The following is a 26016-nucleotide window of genomic DNA, read 5'->3' as shown; positions in this document are numbered from 1 at the left end:
CCTTCATCATCTCGGTAATTCCCAAGACCTCAGAGCCTGAAGCTATGAGATTAGAGGTCATGCCAAGTAAGCTCCATCTTTGACAAGCTGACTAGGGCCTCTGCTGATGGTGGGGATGTCTTAGAAGAATTGCCTGCTAAGCTCTGCACAACTGGCTCCTATCAACTCCATCTGCCCACAGACTCCTTTCCCCCATTATAAACCAAATCCAACAGATGATTCTCACTTGCCCTGTCTCCTTCCTACCTCTCTGTCCTACACCACGTTCCATCACAACAGCAGACTGTAGGACCGAGGCTGCTCTCTCCCCAACCTCCTCCCCTAGAAAGGCACCACATCAGGGTGGGATGAAGGACAGACTCTGCCATTTCACAGACAGGGACACTGAAGCTTGGGTGGCAGTGGTGGCGATCTGGCACCTGCTTGGCCATGTGAGCTCAGGTCTGCTGCTGCTTTGTCACCCAGCTTCCTCCCAGCAGTCCCGCCCTGGTCAGGAATCCAGCAGGACCCAGATCAGTCCCGCCCTTGGCACTCAGGCCTGGTGCCACCTGCTCATGGTCACATCTGAGAGCCAGCTTGGGCGGGGAGGAAGAGCAGGAAATAGCTTGTGACTTGGTGGCTGTTGTTCCAGAACTCAAGGCCCAGATGTAGTCCAGAACTTGGATTACTTCTAGAACCTTCCTGGACAATCTGGTGAGTTGGGCCACCTCTTGCTCCCTCAGCTTGTCGGTTAAGTAGCCACAATGACTCCTGCCCAAAGGGAAGTTAGGATTACAAACTTCTTACCACAGTATCCCAAAATACAGTGTTCCTGGGGCTAGGGAGATGACTTGGTCAGTAAAGTGTCTACCACACAACCTTGAGGAAGGACCCTGGTATAGATCCCCAGAACCCACACAGAGCCAAACAGCGATGCACATCTCTCATCACTTGGGAGATAGAGAAGAGCCCAGGGGCTTATGGGGCTTACTCGTAAACCAGCATAGCCCAAAGTGATGACCGTCAGGCTCAGTAAGACCCTAGTCTAAAAACCTATGGGAGACAATACAGTAAGAGAAACCTATCATTGGTTTCTGGATGCACACCCACACCCATGACAGCACGCATCACATAATCACTCTTCTGCTTGTAACTTTCAGGGGATTCCACATGTTCCCCAAGGGCCTTGGAGGCCTTGGTAATACTCAACAACCACCCCCTACTCCTCCACCTGTTCCCTCAAGCTGGACTGATAGGAGGAGCACAGTATATTCCTGCCTCAGGGCCTTTGTTTACCTTCACACAGTGACCTTTCCTATGACAACTCTGGCTTCCTGTATACACTGAGTGCTCAGCTGAGATGTCCCCTCCTCAGAGAGGTCTAGCTGCTTCCTGGGACAACACCCACCCTGCCTTGTCTGATTTCTTCTCCCTTCTGAGAGATGTCCTCACTAGCCTGCACTTTCTACTTTATTTCTCAAATGATCAGCTACAGCTGGACACTAACACCTCGGCTAGATAGGAGAAGGATGTCACTCTCCTTGGAGCCCTGCACCCACCACACACAGATACAGGACACAGACCCACAGTCAAAGACCAGTCACTGCCTACATGAGGTAACAATGACATAGCAAGATGTCCAAGAGAAAGCTACTAATGACCTATAAGTTTACCCAGCAGGAGAGGCTAAGGCAACAGGTCTGAGAAACAGTGCAGGACCAGGTACCCTCCAGAGTCTGGAGCATTAGAGTAGCACAGAGTAGGCATTATATGGAGAAAATCCCCTCCATACTTGGGAAGTTTTTGTGTTTGATGGTTTTTCTTTATCTTAAGATAGGATCTCAAGTAGTGCAGGCTTTGAAGCCTCTCTGAAGTTGGGTAAAACCCTGAACCCCTGATCCTGCCTCCACAAGTCCTGGGATCACGGATGTGCAGCACTGTGTCTGGCTGGCAGATAGAGCCCAGGGATTTGTGCTGTGCATGCTGGGTAAGCATGATACCCACTAAGCCCAGCCTCAAGGGGTTCATCCGCTCACATCTTTCTGCAGAGAGACAGCTGGATTGACGGAGGTCACCCACGGACTCAGAATAGCTCAGTATCTGCTTCCCTGGGTGTGGTGGCCCTCATGTGATCCCACCATTCACTGGTCACAGGTAGATCTAGAGTTCAAGGTTATCCTCAGCCAGCCTGGGCTGTTTCGGTCTCCAAGGTGATGTGAATTCCAGGCTTTTACAGTTCGATTTATAACTTTATAACAGGCAAATATCTGACCTGTCACCATCCAGTTGTGCCGAATAGCTAAAAACCTTTTCAAGAATGACAGGGAAGCTGTTTGAACCATGGAGCCACAGATCTTGACTTTGCCCTTCCAGGGCCCTTTGATGTCTCAGACCTGCCCTGTGTTGGTTACGTGACCTTGGCAGACTTTCGTATCTCAGGCCAGGTGCTGTGTTGTATAAAAACTAGGGTAAGGAGGAACTGAGAATGGCTGCCATCTTTGTGGCAGCTTCTGTGTGTTAGATGGCTGGCCGCATGTGAGTTCCCAACTCTGTGGGTCCAACTCCTCCCTTGGAAGGAAGAAAAGACAGGCTGCCTCTAATATACCAGAACATTACATAACCATTCACCTCACAGGCTGGTCCATCTTAAAGACCCTCCTCTGACAGCTGCCTATGACCCAACAGTGTCTCTGGATCTTTCCTTCAGCAGCAGTTGCATAGCCTCCTTGCCTGTCAGTTGTGAAGTAACCTGTCAGCTCCACAAGGACAGGAAGATTGTCTGCTGTGTTTAACCATGTCTCAGAGCTGTCTGGCACTCAGTGGACAATGTACTTGTCTGAGTTCCATTACCAGAACTTCATAAAATAAATATGGCAACACATGCAATTCATCCCAGTACTCAGATGGAGGCAGGAAGATCAGGAGTGCAAAGTCATCCTTGGCTACATGAAATTATTCCAGAGAAAAACACCTGCTCAAATGGCCTGTGCAGGGCACATACATCCCATTGGAGCTGGGCTGACTTTGGACAAGGAATTCTTGCTGTACTCCCAAGAGGCTTTTTTTTTTGTCCCCATTTTGTCTTTTGGTTGTTTAAAGCCTCAATATGTAGCTCTGGCTGACCTGAACCCTTTAAAAAAAAAAAAAAAACAACTTTTTAAAAAGATTTATTTATTAATATAAGTACACTGTCACTGTCTTCAGACACACCAGAAGAGGGCATCAGATCACATTACAGATGGCTGTGAACCACCATGTGTTTGCTGGGAACTGAACTCAGGACCTCTGAAAGATCAGTCAGTGCTCTTTACCACTGAACCATCTCTCCAGCCTACCTTGAACTCTTAACCCCCTGACTTGGTCTCCTGTGCTAGGACTGTGTGCCTTCTCTGCTCGAATCTGGTAGACATGGAAACCGAAGCTTCATGGGTAAAGTAACTCAAACCAAAGCCACTGGTAAAAGCAACACTGAGCTCGGAGGCCCCACCTAAGCTGCTGCAGTCCAGCACCATCTGCTCATCCCCAGCACATCTGGGAGCCAGGGTAAGACACCAGTGAACTCTGAACACAGGAAGGCCATTGCAGCTTCCTCCTGATACCAATTAAGAATGTGGGTGGCCATGGGCAGAGTCTGCAGCCTGACAGTTCTGTCACAGACTCTCCATGTGATACCAGAACAAGGACACCACTGTTCCAGTGTCTGTATCTGCAAATAGGGTCCTAACACTTGGCCATGCCCTAAGGACACCAGCAGAAGCAGGTAGAAAACTCATAGGAAGCTATATGTCTGCCACATGGAGGGTGCTGTCACAAAGACAATGGTGTGTAGAGGGATGTCAACCCCAAGGACTAGAAGCACAAACCCTTCTCTTTGGCAACTCTGTGAGATCATTAGCTTAACCTTTCCTTTCCTGTAAGGTGACTCAGCACCATCTTAAATCCGCTTCTTCATCCTCAACAGTCACCTGCTTCCTTCAGATCCCTCAGCACACACAAGCCTGGTGACCCTCAGGCACAGTCAGGAGAATGACAACTAGAAACAACCAGAAGTCCAAGTAAGACAGTGTAGAGATAGTGGGCAGGGCAAAGTCAAGGAATACCAGGTGACAGGAAAAAGAACTGGGCAGGGGACTTAGGCAATTCAGTAGGTGTAGATGTCAACACCTCACTTTTTTTCCTTTTCTTGTGTGTAGGTAGTGCGCATGTATGTGCATTTGTGAGGGTACATGTGCACGAAGTCAGTGTCTTCCTCCACTGCCCTTCACCTTATTTACTGAGGCGGTGTCTCATAAATGCAGAGCCTGTAGCTCTGCTAGTCTAGTCAGCTTCTTGCATGGACTTGCTATCTTTGCTTCCCTCCTAATGAAAGCAGGCAACTACATCTACCCAGCTACTCATGTGAGCTCTGGAAACCCAGTCTGGCCCTCGGGCTCACATGGACCACAAGAACCCAGGATCCCTATACTCTAGAGGAAAATGGCAAAAATATGAGTGCCAGACTAGCCTAGGTTATATACAGAGTTAGCCTGTTAAATAAAAGTAGGCAAGATTAAGCTGGAGAGATGACTCAGCAGTTAAGAGGACCCAGGTTTGATTCACAGCACCCACAACCACCTGTAACTCTAGTTCCAAGGGAACCCAGCACACTCTACTGGTCTCCTCAGACTCTGACACGAATGTGGTTCAAATACACATATGCAGGCAAAACCTCATACACATAAAACTTTAAAATCCTGTTTTGGCGGGAACAGTGTTTGAGACAGGGTTTCTCTGTGCAGTCCTGGCTATCCTGGAACTCTCTCCATAGACGAGGCTGTCCTCAAACTCAGAGATCCTCCTGCCTCTACCTCCCAAATGCTGTGATTAAAGGCATGTGCCACCACTGCCCAGCCTAAGAAATCTTTTTTTTTTTTCCCTTTAAAGAAACAAATGCTGTGCAGGATGGCACACACCTTTTATCATAGCACTCAAAAAACAGACAGGTGGGTCTCCGTGAGTTCAAAGCCAGTGGTTAATGTGGTAAGTTCCAAGCCAGCCAGAAGGAAGCAGTGAGACTGTCTATCCCCCGCCCCCATCCTGCCAATAAAGAGGAAAGAAACATGAACAAAAGATGAGTATACACATCAAGGGTATCGAGAGTGAATACCACCCAAAGCCAAGGCGGAAAGGCTGCTGCCCAAATCTAGGAGCAGCAGCCCACTCTCTGGGCTTTGTCTCTTTTCCTCCTTTCCCTTCAAAATGGGCTAGAACTCAGAGCCCCTCACACACTAAACTGGTACTTGCCCACTTGATCATCTTCCCAATCCTCAAAGGCACATAGAACACTCTTCAAGGGACTGCATGTTCAGCCCACAGCAGAGAACAGCAAAGGTTCCAAGGGAGGGAAGTATGTTCCCTAACTTCAGCAGAAAGCTAAGTAAGAACTTAAGACAGGGGGATTGTGGAAGTGCCAATAAATGGCTGTTGTCAGCAGGGCTGTGCATATGTCTACAGAGGAATTAAAAGCAAACAGACCAAAGCCTCAAGGCCTGCGGTTCCAAAAGGTAAAATGCTCCTCTAGGTTACAAGAAGCCCAAGGTCCCATCCCTAGCCCCACATAAGCCAGGCATGTGCACACTTGTAATCCCAGCACTGGTAGGAGGAGTTCAAGGTCATCTTTGCATAGACATTGAATTCAAGGCCAACTTGGCTTTTTGGTTTTAAAAAAAGTGGGGGGGGGGGGGACAAGATTTCCCAAAGAAAAAGATGTAAATTACTAAGATCTGAAATAAATGTAGTAATATCAAAACCAACCAAAAGATGGAGAGCTGACTCCAAAGTTGCCCTCTGTCCTGTGTACACACATTCCTACACATACCACACACACATACACATACTCTCTCACACATGCACCACTCACACTCTCTCTTACACATACTACACACACAAATACACACTCACTCTCTCACACCCATGAATGCACCACACTCACACACACACATTCTCACATACACATACACACACAGTCTCACACATACCATACATACATACACAGACTATCACACATGCACCACTCACACTCACACACATCCTGAACTCACAGAGATCCACCTGCCTCTGACTCCATCACACATAGCTAAGATCTGTTTATTTTTAACCATTTTTAGCCATTAACCATCTCTCCAGTCTCAAATATTATCTTAAAAAGACTAAAAAGGGCAGCATGGAAGAAACTGAAAACTTTGTGGGAAAAATGACAAAGGAATCCAATGGCTGAAAGTGGGAAGTCCCTGGAGACGGGAAGGGAATAAAGGGCCTGCATTAGTGTTCAAAAGCTTCTCCAAAAAGCCCAGAGCCAAGCAACTTCATGGTGAATTCTAAGAAACACTGAAAAGAGAACGAACATCAATTCTTCAGAGACTCTTTCACAGAATGGACTGGAGGGAACTTCTGAGCTCACTCTGCAAGGCCAGCCTTCTTCCTGCTACTCAGGAAGTCAGACGGGAGCATCAGAGCGTTCCCCTCCTCCAAGAAGCCGAAGTGCAGTGTAATGTAATGCAGTGTAGATACAAGTTCTGTGCCAGATGTGAGGCGGGGAGGCCTGGACACATCACAGGCTTGGTCGCCCAGCAGAGCTAAACACTTAAACCCACCTCTGAAGACAGCACACTGACAGAGAGCTGGTGTTAGCGGTGTCTCGAGAGAAGGCCATCAATGGTCCTTCCCGGCTGTGGCCCACAAACTACCTTAAGAGCCTGTATGAAAAGGCATGTCCGTTGGAGCAGCAATGACATCAGGATTGGTACTAGGGTGAGCTAACCGCAGGAGGTCCATCTACAGGAAGAAACTCTGTGCTGGGTCTGGAAAGCTGGCCAAAAGCTGACGGCTATAGAACTCCAGGATTTGGGGGAGAACTTACTACAGGGTTGGTTTCTTTGGGGGGATGTTTAAATGGGGTCTCTTTATGTAGTCCTGGAACTGGAATTATAGATCAGGGTGGCCGTGAACTCAGAGCTCTCCTGCCTGTACCCTGAGTGCTGGGATTAATGCTCCATTACACCAGGCCCAGCTGAACCTACTGCTGTTTAACTGACAAACTGGGTTCTAAGCGCTCAAATTTATAACTATTGATTTGTGCTGCTCTCAGCTTCTCTCAGAAAAGCCTCTGCAGTAAGCAGCACTTCATGTGGACATGCATTAAAAAAGCCAGTTGCATGTTTTTAATATGATCTATAGAGCAAGTTCCAGGACAGGCAAGGCTACAACAAAGAAACCCTACCTTGAAAAACTAAAGGAATAGCAAATAAAATAAAGACTTTAAGAACCAGAGGACAAGGAGGAGTGCTGAGAAACTGTGTCTTCTGGACAGGGTACATCTGATCCTGTACAATGGATTCAGCCTGCCAAAGATTATTATGCTCTGAGGAGGAGGCTCATGAGGCTCCTCCCCTCACTGAGGGGCTACCAGCAATGAAAGGGTTCTGGAAGGCAGTTGTCATGGACAGTGATAAAGACACCCATGTACACACACACACACACACACACACACACACACACACACACACACACACACACACACACGCAAGTAGCCATAACTAAATCAATGGGAGGAAAGTAAGGACAAAGGGGAGGTTAAAAAAAGACTGCCTCAGCTAATTTCCCCTCTCTCTCTCTCTGAAACAGGGTCTCTCTTTATACTCTGGCTATCCCCTAACTCATTATGTAGATCAGGCTGGCCTTGAACTCATAAAGATCTGCCAGCCTCCACCTCTGGAGTGGTAGAATTAAAGGTACGCACTACCATACCCAGTTCTTCCTCACTTTCCTACTGCCATAACAAAACACCATGAGAAAGGCAACTTATAAAAGAAAGCATTTAAACTGGGCCCCTAGTACCAGAGGGTTAGTTAGTAACGGTCACAGTGGAAACATGGCAGTAGGCAGCAGACAGGCAGCTATGGCACTGGGGCAGTAGACTGATGCAGGCTGAGAGCACATTCTGACCTGCAAGTTGGAGGCAGAGAGTGACAGCTAACTGGGAGTGCTGTGGGCTTCTGAAACCTCAAAGCCACCCCACAGGCTTTCCAGCAAGAAGGTACATTACATGTACTTATATTTTATTATGCTGAGGGTCATCACAAAGGTTCTCAATTCTTAACTATGCTCTAAGCCTATCTCCCTAAGGCAGCTCACCTGTGTGACATATCTTACTTAGATGAGGGTTGGTCTAATCTCTAACAGAAATCTGATTCAAGGGTCAGGATCCTGGGGGAGACTCTCCAACCACATGACAGACCTGCAGAGCATTGCTCTTAGTCTCTCTTATCTACTGTGCAGTGGGCATCATGGGACTCCAGGACTGTGTCTGGTTATCCTGATCGAGTGATGTCCCTGGGTTCTAGCTATCAGGTGCCGCCCTGGGTGTGGTGGGATCCTGACTGAACTAGTTTTACCTGTCTAAAAGGCATTTTTTCCTATGTTCATTACACTTGACCCACCTCTCCCAACAAGGCCACACCTTTTAAGCCTTCCCAAAATGTTCTACCAAATGGGGACCAAGTATTTAAGCATATGAACCTATGGGACATTCTCAAACACCACAATGATCAAGCATTTAAATAAATAAAACTGCCAAAGGTTTTTTAAACTTCACAAAAAAAAAAAAAAAAAAAAAAAAAAAAAAAAAAAAAAAAAAAAAAAAAAAAAGTCTAAGCTGGTCACAGAAGTGCTCCCAAGTGCTTGGGAAGCTTGGGAAGCTGAGGCAGGACAATTACATGGTTTTGAACAACCTGGGCTTATCTCAAAGACAAAATGTGAGAAAGGCTCATGAGGGACCTATTCACAGCCTAAGGAACTAAGGCTATTGAAGCTGTTAGGGGGGAAAGGTCGGGTTTTCTTTGGTAATGTGGATAGTCAGGTTGCCCATGCTCCAGTGATTGGCCCTCACACCCACGCACCTGTGGGCAGTACCCCTGCACTCACTAAATCATTTCAGAACAAAGAAAACAGGGAAGTGGTGTTGGAGGGATGTGCTAAAGGGCTCTTGGGAAATTAGAGGAAGTGAGTGTGGCCTGGCCAGGACCACACACCTTCAATTCCAGCTCTAGGGGAGTTTCTGTTGAGTTTGAGGTCAAACTGGTCTAAATATTGAGTCTCAGGCCAATACAGCTACACAATCAGACTCTGTCTCAAAAAAAAAAAAAATGATGCATTTAAGGGTTGGCACTATGACTTAGTTGGTAAAGTGCTTACCTGGAATACAACAAGTCCCAGGTTCTAGTCCCAGCACCAGATACATAGGGTATGATGACATGCTTGTCACCTGGCACTGGAGACTTGGAGGCCAGGACTAAACTATAGGATAAGATCTCATCTCAAAAAACAGAAAGGAGGGCTGAGGATGGAGCTCATGCCAGAGTGCTTGTCTAATATGCGTAAGGGTCAATCTCCAATTTTTCAAAAATAAGTAAATAAAAAAAATGTAAAGGCCTGGAGCTTGGTGTAGCACAGAGGAGCGGTGGACTCTTGAAACCATCGACAAGTCCCACTGGCTCACTCCTGGGCCCACGCCAACACAGACACACACTTTGTACCGCAGAGCTTGGTTGTGAGAAGAGCAGAGGTGCCCAAGCTCAACAGAATGAGTGGAATGTGAATGCTCACACAGCACTAGGTCACTCGCAAAGCTGGAGCTTACCATGGAGTGGGTAAACTCATCTCAGAAAGGCTATGTTTCTCTTATCCATGGCTCCTACTGTTTTTTGAGACGGGGTCTCACTCACACCATAGCCCATGTTGAACTCTTGGCAATGCTCCTGTCTCAGTGGCCCTGCCTCAGCACTGAGTCTTGTCTTCAAGGCAGAAACATTTATTCTTTTCTAGGTATATGTCAGGGGGATGGGAGGGTTGGTTGCTTTCTGCCTCTGGCTTAACTGTCTTTCTGGAAGTGCGTCACAGGCCTTATAATCCACCAGTTTTAAGCGGCTGCTAGAGATTTTGTGGATTCAGATTGTGAAACCATTCTCACTGATTTCAGGATATTTTGATCTTCCCCAAGATCTCTGTCCACCAAGTATTCACTTCCTTGCCACCTCCTGTAACCACGATTCTAATTTCTGTCTTGGGGAACTAGCCTGTTCTTCCAAGTGGATTCATGTGGCTTCTGTGCCTGGCTTCTCATGTCTTTCTTTCTATTAACTTTTTCTTTTTCTTTTTCTTTTTTTTTTTTTTTGGTGGATTGTTGTTTGTTTGCTTTTACAGTTTTTAAAAGGCCTTCACTGTATACAATACTATGTTCTGGAAGGACAGTTTCACCTGAGACATGGATCCCACATACCCCCACTAGTCTTCACGCCTCTACACTTGGCTTGTTTTCCATGTCTCACACACATTCATGACTAACGTCTCTGTATAAACTCTAGGACTGCGCTTGAACTGGCAGAGCACTGGCCTAGCACACAGGAGCCCTGGGTTCCATCTTCAACACCACATAAAGCAGATATAGTTGCTGCTGGGCCATCCTAGAACAAGAAAAGTAAAGGCAAAAAGATCAGAAATTTAAGGCTAGCCTCCTCTAGGTTTGAGGCCTACCTGGGCAATATGGGACCCTGTCTCAAAAAACCTGATTGCTGTCCACACAAACCCCAGGTAGACCTTGGCCTTTACTTCCTTTAGCCAATCCTCACTTGCCTGTCCTAAAGCCTTGTCCCCTCCTTTTGCTGTGTATAGGTGCAGTGTCTGTGACCCAGCTCCACAGTACACTAAACACATTGGTTTGGCACACTGGGTAGGGCCCAGGTCACAGTGAGGCAAAGAGCACACCTGTCTCCTTAGCTGAGTGACTCTTGGTGACTAAAGCAAAGGTGGGTGTAAGGTGACACAGGGAGATGGCCCAGGCAAAGCAGGGGCACACCCAGAAAGAGGAATCTTAGGCCAAACAAACAGGGAGTGTAAATGCTTCTAAAAGAAATTACAAGGACTGAATGACACAGTAGCAGAAGGTCCTGGGGATTGCCCTGGGAAGGGACATTTCCCTGGAAGGCTGAAGGAGGCAGGAAATGAAGTGCAGAGGGACAGACAGTGGTCAGGAAGTACAGACAGGATCAGGCCGACCAGGTGGAGGATTATCAAGGCTTGGTTGGGCTGGAATAAAGAAGGGGCTGTGTGATGGCTCAGCAGTAAGTGCACAGAGGAAGAGGAGAACCAAGTCTTGAAAGTTGTCCTCTCACCACATGCCTTTTAATCTCAAAAGTGGAGAGGCAAAGGCAGGTGGGTCTCTATAAGGAGTTTGAGGCCAGCCTGGTCTACATAGCAAGCTCCAGAACAACCAGAGCTACATAATAGAGATCCTGTCTCACAATACAAAACAACAAAGATAAATAGGGACTCGACACTATTAAAGAGACTTGACCAAGCTGGTGGAGCACACCTTTAATCCTAGCACTGGGAGGCAGAGGCAGGTGGCCTCTGAGTTTGAGGCCAGCCTAGTCTGAAGAACCAGTTCCAGGAGAGCCAGGGCTACACACAGAAACCCTGTCCTGGAAAAAATAAACAAGTGCTTTTGTAGTAAACAAGTATTGGCTGATGTTTCCTGAGTGGCTATTTTCTAACCAATACACTTAACATAGTTCCAACATTTCTGACGTCAGGGTTGGAGCACAGGCCTGCACCACCACAGGTCCCTGGGTTTTGGGCAGGCTCCTTCTATGGGGGATTGTGGGTAGTCACGTGGACAAGAGTAAGGCAGCAGGCAATGCAGAGGCCTGGACAGCTGAAACAGCACAGCAACCAAAACTAACAGGAGGCTGGGATGAACAGACAGAGAATTCCCCAGTGGGGCCACCTGATCTGTCATTCAGAGCACTGAACAGAAAACCCGGTCTCAAACAAGGTAAAGGCCAGAACCTATACTTTACCCACACCTGGAACTACATCCTGGAACACCCACATCCACAAACAGGCACACAAAGCATAAAATTAATAAATAAAAACCTGCCCTCTCTGGGACTGACGCTCACTTGCTCAAATGCTTGCCTGGCATGCATAGTCCTGAGCTCTGTCCTCAGCGTCACACAGACAAGTGCTGGCTGCATGCTTGTCATGCTAGCACCTAGGAGGTAGAATTAGGAGCACTGGGAGTCCAAGGTCACCCTCAGATACGTGATGAGCCTGAGGCCAGCCTGGGCAGGATAGGCTTCTACAGATCTTTATAAACTGCCTTTTTTATTTCCCTTTTTTTTTTTTTTTTTTCTGGTACTATAGATAGAATCCTGATCTATGCTTGTCTAGGTCTCCATCACTGAGTTATAGTCTTAGCATTTTATTTTGTATAGTAAAAATCCATAGCATAGCTGGGGTTGGAGAGCTAAACTTTTAAGCCCAGTATTTGGAGGCCATGTTTAAAGCCAGCGTGGTTTACATAGTGAGTTCCAAGACAGCCAGAGTCACTTAGTGAGGCTCTGTTTAAGATAGATAGATACATGATGGCTAGATGGACAGACAGACAGTGATCCACAGCTGACTATAAAATGGGCATTCAGAGTTGGAACCTCTAATACCAGCACCAAGCTGAGGCAGACGAGGGTCAAGTTTCAGGTAAAGTAAAAATTCTCAAACAAAACAAAACAAACAAATAGAAACAAAATTAATGTTTAAAGGACCTAGAACATCCAAAACAATTGAGAAAAAAGAACAAAGCGTGCTCACAGTGCCTGATTTCAACACTGAGCAAAGAGCTGCAGTCATAAACAGATGTGGCTTGTGCAGATGTGGGAACCACTGGGCTGTGCTCCAGCAGCATCCAAAAAGACCATGCCCATCTGACGAAGACCATCCGATGCAACAGAACGGTATAATGCTTTGCAAAACAATATAAAAAACAACTCAACTTACACTTTAGAATCTATACAAAAGGCAAGAGATAGACAGGAAATGGGCTTCAACCGGAGTTGGAATGCCCACTGAGGGGCTGGAGGTGTGGCTCTGCTGACAGTAGTTTCCCTCTACCCCCTAATTAGGGGCTTGAAAGCCGACTCAGCAGGAGGGCACTTGCCTGAAATCCATCAGTGAGAAACTAGGGGTATTATTTAATGGTGGAACTCCTGCCTAGAATCCCCATGGAGAGGGAATAGGGGTCTGGTTCAGTGGTAGAGGCCTTGCCTAGTATACATGAGGCCATGAGTTACAATCCCCAGACCTGAAAAATTCAAAATGAAGGTTGGGAAGATGGCTCAGCAGACAAAGCACTTACATGCAAACTTGAGGACCAAGGTCCAAATCCCCAGTACTAAAATAATGCCACGCTGCTGTGGTATTTGCTTGTAATGCTAGAGCTTGTGGAGAGAGATAGATCTCCAGAACACGCTGGCTAGATTAGCAGATTTAGACAAGCTCTGTTTAAGTGAAAGATTCTTCCACAGTACTTAAGGGAGACATGTGGCACCAATCTCTGGCCTCCACACACAAGTACCCAAACGTGCATGCAAACTCACATCATGCACTTGTGTTCTCTTACAAAAACTAACTTTCAAGTAAGCACATGTGGCAGATGCCATGTCCACCAGGAGACCACAGCCCTCTCCCTGGTAATGTCCTGCTGGCCACATTAGGAAGTCCTACAGGATGGATGAAGTGGACCTAAGTAGTTTCTTACCCAAAATGAAGAAACTCACAGTCAGCTGTGAAAAAAAGCCAGATAAGTCCGAAGAAGTTACTGTTGTTCGTGTTCTATCAAAACCCAAGGTCATGAGAACCTAGCATGGCCCGAGAGCCGAGAGGGAAGCAGCTGGACATGCGATCCTGTGTCAGGAGGGCAATGGCAGCCATGTGACAGGTGCCTTCCATCAACAGTGACAGTGACAGTCTTAACAGAGCCTGCAGAGGGGGAGGCTAAGAAAGACAGACATGAGCAACTCACCCTATATATTTCAAAATCTCATTTTATTGATTTGTTTCTTTGCTGGAATGTGGGGCTGCTATGCCCTTATCAGAGGACAACCTTCAGGAATCTGTTCTCCCACTATACAGGTCTCAGGGATGCAACTCACATTCTTCATCTTGGCAGCAAGCACCTTCCCCCACTAAGCCCCCTGGCCAGCCCCTCTGTCCTATCTTCATAACTCTCCTGTAGCCAGTGCACAGTGCACATCTTTACTCCCAGCACTCGGGAGACAGAAGCACGCAGGTCTCTGAGTTTGGAGCCAGCCTGGTCTACAAACAGCCAGGGCTACACAGGAAAACACTGTCACTAGCAACCAAAATAAATACAATAACTCTGATGTGACCTTAATGCCGAAGAGGTAAGTCGGTGGCAGAGCCGTGGAGCTGACCCCAGTGCCATGAGAAACTGTAAAACCTGCTGCACTAGCACTGCCCACATCCCAGCACTCAGGTGACGGGGCAGGAGATCAGGAGGCCAGAAGCTACAGAGAAAGATCTTGTCCAAAAACTCCAGGCAAACCAGGCTTGTGGGTGCATGAAGCCCTGGTTTCCATCCCTAGTACCACATAAACCAGGAACTGTGATGTACGTTCATCATCCTAGCACTTAGAAGGTAGAGGCAGGAGGATCAGAAGTTTAAAAAATCCAGGCATGACTGTGATGGAACAGGCCTGCAATCCCAGGGAAACAACAGCGATAAAAAAGACATCTAGGCCTGAGCTCTGTCCTCAACAGGGAGGTGACAACAGGAAGTACAGAAGCACAAGCCCCACCTCAGCTGTGCTTTAACTTAGTTTGAGGTTAGCAATATGACATGAGACCTCAAAAAACTTCAAAAAAAAAAAAAAAAAAAAAGTTTAAGACTCAGTTTTTCCCACATGCCAGGGCAAACCCCATGGAGACCCTTCCCTAGAAAATAACTTATACCCAACTCCTTGACAGCCTATGCTAGACGGTGTCCCGTGGCAGTACCACCAAGGCAAAGGCTACAGAAGCCAGGCTTCCTTCCGCTTGGCTGAGTGGGAAGTCAACATTGCAAAATGATGGCCAGGGGGACCTAAACCACAGGAAGTCTGGGCTAAGCAGGGTTCCAGACACAGGCTCCTGGTCTTCATCTCTACTAAGATTCACTGGGTATGAGGATTTTAGCAACCATGAGGTCCCTCTCCGTACCTCGGCACACGCTGAGAGCTAGCACTCACAGTAGATGTGGAAGGGTCAGGAATTCAGGGCCAGCCTCACCACTGGCAGGTTCCCTGCAGCTAAGGGCTGCTGGACAGGCATCCCAGGCCAGGAAGTTACCATCCTCTACAACAGCAGCCTCAATCTGTGAGTCAAACAACCCTTCCACAGGGATCATATCTTGCATATCTGATATTCATACTACAATTCTTAAAAGTAACAAAAAATTACAGTTATAAAGTAGTAGCAGACAAAAGTCACTTTATGGTTGTGTCATCTTAAGAAGATTGAGAACATCTACTATAGAAAAACCTCATGTATCAGTTCAAAAGACAGAAGCCCCTGGGCCAAGACAGAGTTGTGTACTGAAGCCACCTCTGGGGCTTTCAATGAGGATGGCCTGTCTGTGCCAGGGTGTATCACTCAGCAAGCAACATCACACTAGGACAATGCCTGCCTGCTCTACAGCCATGAAAGTCTGGGAAGATGTGTTAGGAGCAGTCTCTGGGATGCCTCCTGCCCTAGGGAGTAGGGATATTGCTAGATAGCCTTGCTGGCCGCGCTTCCACACCTTCGGACCACAGTCAGACTTCACCTCAGCTCTTCCACAGGAGAAAAGCAGCAGAGGACCCAGGTATAGTGACACTCCCTGTAATCCCAGCATTAAGGACACTAAGGCAAGGGCTTTGCAGGTTTGAGTCCATCCTGAGCTGTTTAACAAACTGCATTAAAAATCAATCAATCAATCAATCAATCATAGAGGCTAGAAAGATCATCTCCATGGATTAAGCACTTGCTGGTCAAACATGAGTTCAATTCCTAAAACAGAAAACCCGAGCATGTCGATATAAACCTATAATCCTAATTCCAGGAGGGGGAAGGGCACAGACAATGAGACCAGGTCCCTATCCCAAAAACTCATAATTAAGGATCTGGAGAGATGGCTCAGTAGCTAAGAACACAGGCTGCTCTTGCAGAGAAACAGGGTTCAATTCCCAGTAACCACATGATGGATCACAACCATCTGTCACTCTTCCTTGGGTACTAGACATGCACATAAAATAGAAACATCCATTCACATAAAAAAATGTTAAGTGAAAACAGCCCCTGGCCTCCATCGCTCCCCTCCACACAGGTGCACATAGACACACACACAAGAACCGGGAGCGATGACAGTAACAGGACTGGAAACAGGCTGGCCATAAGCCAGCAGAGTGCTTGCCTAGCATGTGTCAAGCCCTGAGTTCCATGGCCAGCTCCACACAAAGCAGGCATCGGGTACTTATAACCCCAGACTCAGGAGGTGGAAGCATAAGGACGCAGAGTTCAAGGTCATTCCCAGTCACCTGTGGCATTCAAGACCGAAATATCGTACGTGAGGCACAGTCTTGAAGAGAGGAGACGGTGAGAGCGAGGTGGCTGAACCATGGGGTGGGAGGGGAGGAAGCAGGTAGAAGAGACACAAGGGTACATAGGACATGGACAAGAGGGAGGCCAAAGGCACTTTCCAATTCCAACTGTGAAGAGGCTGCCGCCTCCAGGGTGTAGGCCACACAGCCTGCACCAGCCACCTACCCCTCCCCATCTACACTGCACACGACAATGTCCCTACCATGAAGTGCATTTAGAGTCCTGGAACAATGAGGGCAAAAACTGCTTTGATGTCTGTCACCAAAAGGTCCACACATAAAGCCACAGAGCACTTCACAGCCAATAAGAGGAAAAGAATGGGCTAGCCAGACAGCAACATAGGCACAAAGCACAAGTCAGCAAGTCATTCCTTTGCCTTACCTCAGCAAGAAGACAGTAGCCTCCTCCAAGATGCTCTCCCTGCCTGTCAACCCAGCTTCCTACAAATAGGCACCTGAAAAGCCTTAAGTGAAGCCACACCCAGAGCTTCCACAGACAGAACTCTGGACCTTGGCACCATGGAAGTTTGCCAAAGATTTATTCCAGGCTCAGGAGGAAGACTGGAAAATCTAAGTTAAGGGAATCTATAGGGAAGCAAAGCAAACCTCAGGGTAAGGCCCACAAGAGAAGCAAGAGGCTGGTTCCATAATTCATAAGGAATTCTTCCTAGTGAGAGGGAGCACACAAGCCTCTGGGTGGGTAAGAAACATGATCAAGGCCATAGACAACAGCCCATTGAGGGAGCTACTTCTCTCAATAGCATGACCACCTTAGTCTTGAAATGCTGCTCCAGCACCTCACTGGGGTGGTCGGGATGTTCCAAGCTACAATTGAAAACTAACATGGGAAGATTCCTAGGAAAAGCCCAGACCAGAAAGCTAGAGGGATGGCTCAGAGGTTCAGAGCACTGGCTGTTCTTCCAGAGGATTGGGGTTCAATTCCTGGCACCTATAAGGCAGCTCATAACTTCTGTTCCAGGGGATCCAACACCCTCACAAAGACGTACAAGCAGTCAAATCACCAATGTACAATAGAAATAAATAAAAATAAATAAATTATTAAGCAGTTGTGAGCTCAGTAGTTAATTGCTTGCTACACAAGAAATCCAGAGTTTGGGTCCCTAGAACCTACATAAATGCTAGACTTCGTAGCCCACTTCTAATTCCAGCCTAGAAAGACAAGATCGACGCCCAGAACTGGCTAGCCAGACTAGCTGTATCAGTGAGTTCAGGATTTGATTGAGAAGCCCTGTCGAAATGGATGCAGTGGGAGATACCAGGCCTCCATGGGCACTCATGCTCACACATGAAGATGTGTGAAAAAAAGGAAAAGGAAAACAGAAAGTAGTTTTTATGGACTTTGCTGTTATACTGTTCTTCCCTTTGGCTTGTCTGTGGTCTCTGAGACAGGTCTTCTGTAGCTCAGGCTGGCACTTCCACTTGTCTGGGTAGAAAAGGTTAGCCTTAAACCTTCCTTCTGCGCCTCTCAGGTGCGGGGATTACAGGAGTGAGCTACCACACTCAGCTAGTTGTCAACCAGTTGTCAACCAAAACAATATAAGCAGACTGATCAGAATGGTCTAGGTGAAGCCAAGGGAGCGCCAGGAACAGCAAGCAGACTCCACTGAGAAAGGTGCTTCAGGACAGACTCCAGCGGTGGCCCACAGGAAGACAGGGTCTGTTACTGGTTCCCACTCTGCTCTTGTAAAACTTGACAGCCGGTGGGTGTCCTGAACCCCACGTATCTCAGGCTGTGCCAAATCTGCATCGCGAAATCAGCTACTCAAGTGTGCAGGGTACTCTACCTGCTGTTCCCTCTGTGGACTCTGTTCTGCCCCACCAGTCTCCAGTTCAACTGAGGAGCATCCATGTGGCAGTGGGTACTAAAGCCAATCCCTCACTTCTGGCTCCATGCCGTCTATGGACAGACTTCTCATCCTTCCAGGATGGTTTTGCTTATTTACCTGCCCACTCACAGCTCTGTCTAGTCAGGTCCAGGGCTCTGTAGAGTCTCCAGCACCTGGTCCATTAGGTCCAACTTAAGGCTTGACAGTGAAGACACACACGTGACAACCTTAAAGGAACCTGGCTTTCATGACAAATGTGACCCTCCCTCTCCAGTCTGTTTCCCTACCTGTAACTGAGGACTGTTTCTCAAAGACTTGGGTGGGACTCAGCTGGTGGACTGGTTCAGTTGCCTAGCAGGTAGCAAGCCCTGGGTTCCATCCCAGCAAGGAATACACCAGAATGATGGCACACATCTGGAATTCCAGCACACGGATATAGAAATACTGGGAGTTAAAGTCATCCTCAACTACTTAAGGAAATTCCAGACTATCTTGGGCTACATGAGACTCCGTCTCAAAGAGCAAAGACAAGTGTGAGTTAGACACTCAACAGTCATGAGCACTTACTGCTCTTGCAGAGGACAAGTGTTCAATTCCTAGTACCACGTAACAGTTCATAACTGTCTACAACTCCAGTTCCAGAGGGTCCAACACCCTCTAACCTTCAAGAGCATTGCACATGCATGGTGCACATAAACTCATGTAAGTGTACATACTTGCCCACACCCAGAAAAAAAGTAGATCTTAAAGATCTTAAAGAGAAACTACACAGAAGCTAAGTGCTCAGCTAGCCTCTGGCTGAAGCTGAGGCTGGCCTCCCAGAAACACCACACACATCTGGAAGCAGGAGTCCTTCTTAGTGTAGCATCTGGCTCACGAGGCATGACAATGTCCCCCATCCGCTCAACTTGCAGGGAGGCCATGTGAGTAGCTCATTACTGACTGTATTTTCTCCAAAAACATTGACACTTTAATAAGGGCTTAATTACAGCTAGCACTTGGCCCCACCCCTGTAAATTAGGGTTCAGCAGATGCCCAAGTTTCTCCCGGCAGCCAAGAGGCCTGTCATTTCAGCATTTGTATTCAAACCTGGCACAGCCTGAACCAGCTGCAGCTCAGAGCAAGTGCACGAGTGAGAGCAACGGGCTTCCCCTCGGTGACGAGCTAGCTCTCCCCAGCTCTGGAAATGCTCAATTGAGTCCAGTGTGGTGGAGCAGGCCTGCCTTTTCGGCACTGAGGAAAGGGGGGAAACTGGGGACAAGCTTGGGGACAGCCTGGGCTACATAGCAAAAACACTGTGTATTAAAAACAGACGAAAAGCCAGGTAGTGGTAGCAGATCAAACCTTTAATCCTAGCACTCAGGAGGCAGAGGCAAACTGGTCTCTGTGAGTTCAAGGTCAGCATGATCTATAGAATTCCAAAACAGCCAGAGATACACAGAGAAACCCTGTTTCAAAAAACAAAACAACAAAAATACTGATGAGATGTTCACTGGATAAAGACACCTGTTACCATGTATGATGACTTAAGTTGGATCTATGGGACCCACAAAGGAGAGAAACAACTCCTGCAAGCTGTCCTCTGACCTCCACATGCACTGTACGCACAGCCTCTGACCTCCACATGCATATGAACACATGTGCGCATGTGCCCGTGCACACAGCCACCCATGCCTCCTGCTCCAAGGAAAATGGGAGCAGGTCTGAACAGATGGCCCGCAGAGAGACCTGTCTATGTGGAGCAGCCCCACCAAAGCATCCAGCTAAAGGTAGGGAGCATGCCTCAGGCCACGTTCCCTCGCCCTGCTCCCCAGGAGAGAAGTGGCCTGTGCCAAGCCCCACACCAATTCCTTTTAAACCTCCTCCCTGACGATAAGGTACACGGTCAGTTCAGAACCTTCACACTGGCTATTTCCACATCCCAGGATGCTTTTCCAATCTTTAGGATACCTTTCCCAACTTCTGCTTCTAAAAGGGTAAGAGCAGCCCTGGGTAGAAGACCCAGTGAGTTACCCATTAAGTCAGCTCACCCTAGAGTGAGGTCTCAGTCTTACTTTTTAATTTCTGGGAGCCTTAGCACGTATCAGCAGGCATTGTACAACCACCCTGAACGGCCTCAACTACATACATTCCTGTCTCATAGCAGAAAAACCTGGGATCTAGCCAGCTCACCTTCTATTCACAAAGCCCACAGTTCCATCCCCAGTGCTACATGCACCCAAGTATGTGGTGCACACCTGCAATGCCAGAACCGAGAAGGTGAAGCCGGAGACCTAGAGTCCTAGAGGTTGTCCTCGGCTATACAAGCACTTCAAAGCCAGTCCACGATGCAGTCCCTGGCACTCAAGGAAAAAGCCAGGAATCATAATGCATGCCTGTTGCTCCAGCACTGTGAAGGACCTGACAGATAGATCCCTGGGGCTTGCTGGCCAGTCAGTGCAGACTAATCAACAAGCCCCAAGTCCCAGTGAGCTGAGACTATGACTCAAAAGTAGATGGTTCCTGAGGAACCGTGCCTTAGGCTGCCCTCTGACCTCCACACACTCATATTCAGACATCTGTGCACACACACAAAGAAACCTGGGGCCTAGAATCCCCTTGACTAAAGTCACACAGTCAATTATGACAGGCCCATGCTTGGGGCCTCAGGCCTCCACGTCATTATTATTACCCTCTAGAACCCTTGGGGTAGTTTCAGGCTCTGCAGAAACCTGGACCTCAGGGCTGGAGAGATGGCTCAGTGGTTAAGAGCACTGACTGCTCTTCCTGAGGTCCTGAGTTCAATTCCCAGCAACCACATGGTGGCTCACAACCATCTGTAATGGAATCTGATGCTCTCTTCTGGTGTGTCTGACAGCTACAGTGTACTCATATACATAAAATAAATAAATCTTAAAAAAAAAGAAAGAAAGAAATCTGGACCTCATGTGAAACCTGTTGCATTTCAAGCCCTTGGCCTCCAGGGCAAGCCTCAGCAAGGGGCTGGGCCAACTGAGACGTCCTAGAGCACACTAATGTTCTTAGAGAAATCTAAGGCAGCACTGACAGGAAGCAGCCTGAGCTGTCCCTAGGTGCTGGGTTGGCCCAAGCCCTTGGCACACTCTCTCCTTTGCTCCTGGCTGACAGCCAGATGTCCACTGGATGGACAGTCAAGAACAGCAGAAGGAAACAGCAGAAGAATCAGAACAGACTCTTAGTTCTGAGTCTGTTTAATAAAATTCATAGCAGGAAATGGAGAACAGGATTGAGTGGGACCTTTTAGCAAGGTCCTGCAATGCAGGTAAATTATAGCATTCTAGAGTAAAAAGAACTTAATGCCAGACATAGTGGTGCATGCCTGTGATCCCAGCACTTGAAAAATGAAATCAAAAAACTGCTGCTACAATTTTGGGGACCAACCTGTGCTACATAGTAAGTTCCAGGTCAGCCTGGACTACAGTAAAAGACTGTTTCTAAGCAAACCAACAACAACAACAAACAGGAATGGTGCTGTACACCTTTAATCCCAGCAATCAGGAGGAAGCAGATGCATCCCTGAGTGTTCAAGGCCAGCCTGTCTACATTGTGAGACGCCATCAATAGCTTGACTTGCTTGGCACTTGTCGTTTGATAGGTAGTGGCAGATCTCATGAGTTTTAGGCCAGCCTGATCTACAAAGGGGGTTTTAGGATAGCGAGGGTTGTGTTACACACAGAAACACTGACTCTAAAAACAACAATAACAACAACAAACAACCCACAACAAACAACCCACAACAAACAAAAAAACAAACAAACAGGGGTGTGTGTATACACATACACACACACAAACACACACACAAACACAGAGAGAGAAAAAAAATTATTTTAGTACTTAAAAGCCACAGTCATAGAAAGGTCTCTTTGAGTACGAAGCAATCAAAGAGAACATAAATATCAATAATATTTGTTATCAATTTGGTGCTGGGAACTGACCCCTAGTCTTATTCATTCTAGGCAAGTACTCTATGCCTGAGCTTAACCCAAAACTCTTGGCTTTTTTTTTTTTTTTTTTTTTTGAGACCAGGACTAACAATGGAGCCCAGGTTGACCTCAAACTCAAGAAATCTCCTGCCTCAGACTCCCGAGTTCCTAAGGTCACGGGTGCAGCTAATTCAGCCTAAATGGACACTTCCAACAACTCAGCCCCTGCAGCCTTGCATCAACTTTAAGTTTTTTTGAGACAGGGTCTCGTTAGGTATCCCTGGCTGCCCTAGAACTCTAGAGTGAGCTAGCTTCAAATTTAGAGATGCTCCTGCCTCCACAAAAGACTGGTGACAAAAGCACACAACAGAGGGTGTGTGTGTCCCAATGATAGGATGAGGCAGAGAGGCTCATGGGAGCTCACTGGCCAGCCAGACTAGTGAGCTTCAGGGCCAGTGAGACACCATGTCGCTAAAATTTAAGATGGAAGGACAATGACATGGCTCAATAGAAATAAGCCTAATAACCGGAGCTTGAACCCCAGGACCCACATACATTTGGAAGGACTTCACAAAGATTATGCCCTCTGACTTCTACAAGTGCACCCTGGCACACACTTGGACATACACACAAACACACAATGATAATGTCCACAGCAAAGCAAATGTTATCACTGGGCACACACTGCAGCATCATACATGGAACATTTCCTGGAATGGAGAAGTGCTGCTGTGTGAGAGGCCGAGGGGGAGGGGACACGAGTAAATCAACATCCCTCCTTCACTCACTTCCTGGATCCTAGAAGCAGCTGCAAGTGGAATTTGCCCACTGGACAGATGGAGCAAGCTGAGGCTCCCAGAGCTATCTGCAGAGCATTCCAACTGGGAAGCTTTAAATCAGAAGCCATCTAGTAGGTTTGGGGATCCTGGGCTTGGAAAGAATCCTACAGAATATTTCTTCCCAAGTTCCTCAACTTCTGTCACTCAGAGAGGATGGACAGGCAGGGGTGCCTAGTTGGTAAGGGAGAACAGACTAATGAATGGATTTACTTGGAAGACAAGAGCCAGTCGGCCCAAGAGAACCAGAGGCTCCCAAAGTTCAGCCAGTCAGATGGCAGAGGCCAACTCAAGTAAATAAGGGGCACAGATGGGCATTTGCACACGAGAGGTCACCTTAGACAGCTAGCCAGACAACGGTGGACTTCACAGTGGGTCTGGACAGATGGGACAACCAAATGGTGCCGGTAGGAAGCCTGTTCCGAACGGATAACCAGCTAACCAGACAAGAGAGAAAAAGGCTCCAGATAAATAACTGGCCAGACAGACCCCAGGGGTCATCCCCCATGAATGGCTGGTGGCAAGTGTTATCTTCAACAGCACACACACTAAGACTTCCAGGTAGCAGGAAAAGAAGAGTGGATCTATCCCGGATCACAGGCAAAGCGATGTCAGAGTTGCTCGGCGATAGCCGGAACTAGATGCACCAAGAGGGGTCTGCATTAACTGTCTTGCCCTAAACACCACCCACTATCATCGACTAGCCCCAGACCTGGATCTGCATCTCCAGTCCCTGCAGAAAGCCATGGAGACTCTTGCCCCAGACTTTACCCACTGCCACCGGTCCTGCGGCGTCCGCGAGCCGCAGTTCCGCCATTCCCCGCCCGCCCTCCGCGCCCTAGGCCGCCGCCCGCCCTCCCTGCCGGAGCCCCAGAACCGCCGCTGGCGCGCTCGCTCACCGGCCCACGAAGTTCTCGAGCACCGAACTCTTGCCGGCGCTCTGGCCGCCCACCACGGCGATCTGCGGCAGGTCCAGGTGGCAGCTCTGACCGATGGAGCTGAAGGCGTCCTGCAGTTTGTTAACCAGCGGGATGAGCTCTTCCATCCCACGGTTGCCCATGGTGCCCGCCTCCGCCCCGCGGATCCCCCGACTACGACTCGCGGTCCGGATGCGTCTGTAGCCGTTGCTTCCTCCTACTCTGCTCTGCCAGCCCGCCCGGGCTCCCCTTCGCCGCGACGCCCGCTCCCGGCTCGGCCTTACAGTCGCCGCCTCATCCGGTTCTCAGGCGACACCCGACCCGAGCTACCGCCCCTCTAATAAGCCCCGGAGCCCTCAGCTCTAATACTATATTCAATTGGTCAATAGCACTGCCAGTCAAGAACGTCAGCCAATAAAAAAGGCACGAGGAAGGGCTAAACTCACAAGCTCACTGGGTAATAAAACTGTCACTCTTAGGTGAAAGCCAATAGAGGTCGAACCGGGTTGTCAGACCGGGAAGGTGGGGTCTCTGGGAAAGACTAGGAGGCCTCAGCTCACTAGGTTGATTCTGGTTGGCTTATTGGTCGCAGGTCAACTTGCCAATGGTGTAAGGAATGAATCCTACAACACAGGATTGTCACTTGACATTAGTTAATTTAGTAAAAATTTCTCATTGGCTGATATAAATATCACTTCTGTACTCCAACCAATAAGAGAAAGGAGAGCCTCAATCTTTTTCTATAGTTTCTATACAATTTCTGTATACTGGCTACAAACTCTTGATGTTCCTCCTGTCTCAGCCTCCCTCCTGCTAAGTTACACACTACTAGCATCCCAGTCATGGCTGACAACCGTGTCATAAAAATTCTTCTAGCTTTCCTGGCATTTGTTAATCACTTTGTGATATTCTTTTGAAGAAAAGGGCCACAGTGCTTAGGAAAGCACACATCGTGGTATGGTTCCGTGACTGTCACACCTGAATTCTTAGGCTGTAGTGTAAACTTGTATTTTAGAAAGCATCGCAGATCCCACCTCTGGAAGAAACCCAGTGCCAGTGGAAGATGTGTGGACACATCTGCCTCACAGAGAAGCGTTCTCATCCTCTCATGCATGTATCTGTATGTTTCAGAGGATCGGGTCTACAGTTTCATGAAGCTACAACTCTAGATTATTTTAACTTTAATTTTAATTATTTTATTTATTCTTGCACCTAGAGCGATGGCTCAGTGGTTAAGAGTACTTGCTGCCTTTGGAGAGGACTCAAGTTTGCTTCCCAGCACCCACATGACAGCTCACAGCCATCAGTGATTCTAGTTCCAGGAATCTGACAGTCTTCTGGCCTCCACTAGGATCAGCCACAGATATGATGGACATACTACACACAGGCAAAACCGCTCGTGTACGGTCTTTTTAATTTGCATAAACATTTAATTTTTTAAAGATTTATTTTTATGTGATCAGATACAAGTCTGGTGCCCACAGAAATCAGGAAGCATCAGATCCCCTAGGAGTGGAATTCTGGATGGTTGTAAACCACAACGTGGGTGCTGGGAATCAAACCCAGATCCTCGGCAAAAGCAACAACTGTTCTTAACCACTGAGCTAACTCTCCAACTCCAAATTTTTCTTCTATGTGTGTGGTATTTGGTCTTGCAGGTATGTTTTGTGCCTTAGATTCATGCAGACCAAGAAAACCAAAAAGGGCATCAGGTTCCCCAGAACTGGAGGTACAGTTACAAGCTACCATGTGGGTGCTCAGAAATGAACTCAGGTGCTCGGTAAGAGCAACAAGTGCTCTAGCCTGCTGAGCCACAATTCCAGCCCCCCTATTTTGAATACGCATGTTTATGTTGGGTGTGGTATAGACAGGTGAGATTAGAAGAGGGCATGAGAGCCCTTGGAGCGGGAGTTAAGAGTGGCTGTCAGTCATTTGATTACGGGTGCTGACTGTAGTCCCCCCAGCCAACAGCACTGCTGCCAACCACA

At 47.8% G+C, this 26016-nt stretch overlaps 1 protein-coding gene across 10 annotated transcripts in view; it reads right to left on the bottom strand.

Annotated features, from left to right (window-relative positions):
• The window catches only part of DNM2 (dynamin 2), a 77147-nt gene extending 52832 nt beyond the window's left edge, over positions 1–24315 (bottom strand). For all 10 annotated transcript variants that reach the window (XM_080930220.1, XM_080930223.1, XM_080930218.1 and 7 more), the window contains exon 1: positions 24011–24315. In XM_080930220.1, the coding sequence (XP_080786346.1) occupies positions 24011–24171 (161 nt within the window). In that variant the 5' untranslated portion in view covers positions 24172–24315. The remainder of the gene's footprint in view (positions 1–24010) is intronic.
• Between the last annotated feature and the right edge of the window lie 1701 nt (positions 24316–26016).

This window comes from Micromys minutus (assembly GCF_963924665.1).
Source record: "Micromys minutus genome assembly, chromosome: 16".
In the NCBI taxonomy this organism is placed as follows: Eukaryota; Metazoa; Chordata; class Mammalia; order Rodentia; family Muridae; genus Micromys; species Micromys minutus.
The sequence above is the reverse complement of the archived record's forward strand: the minus strand, read 5'-3'. Positions and strand labels throughout refer to the sequence as shown.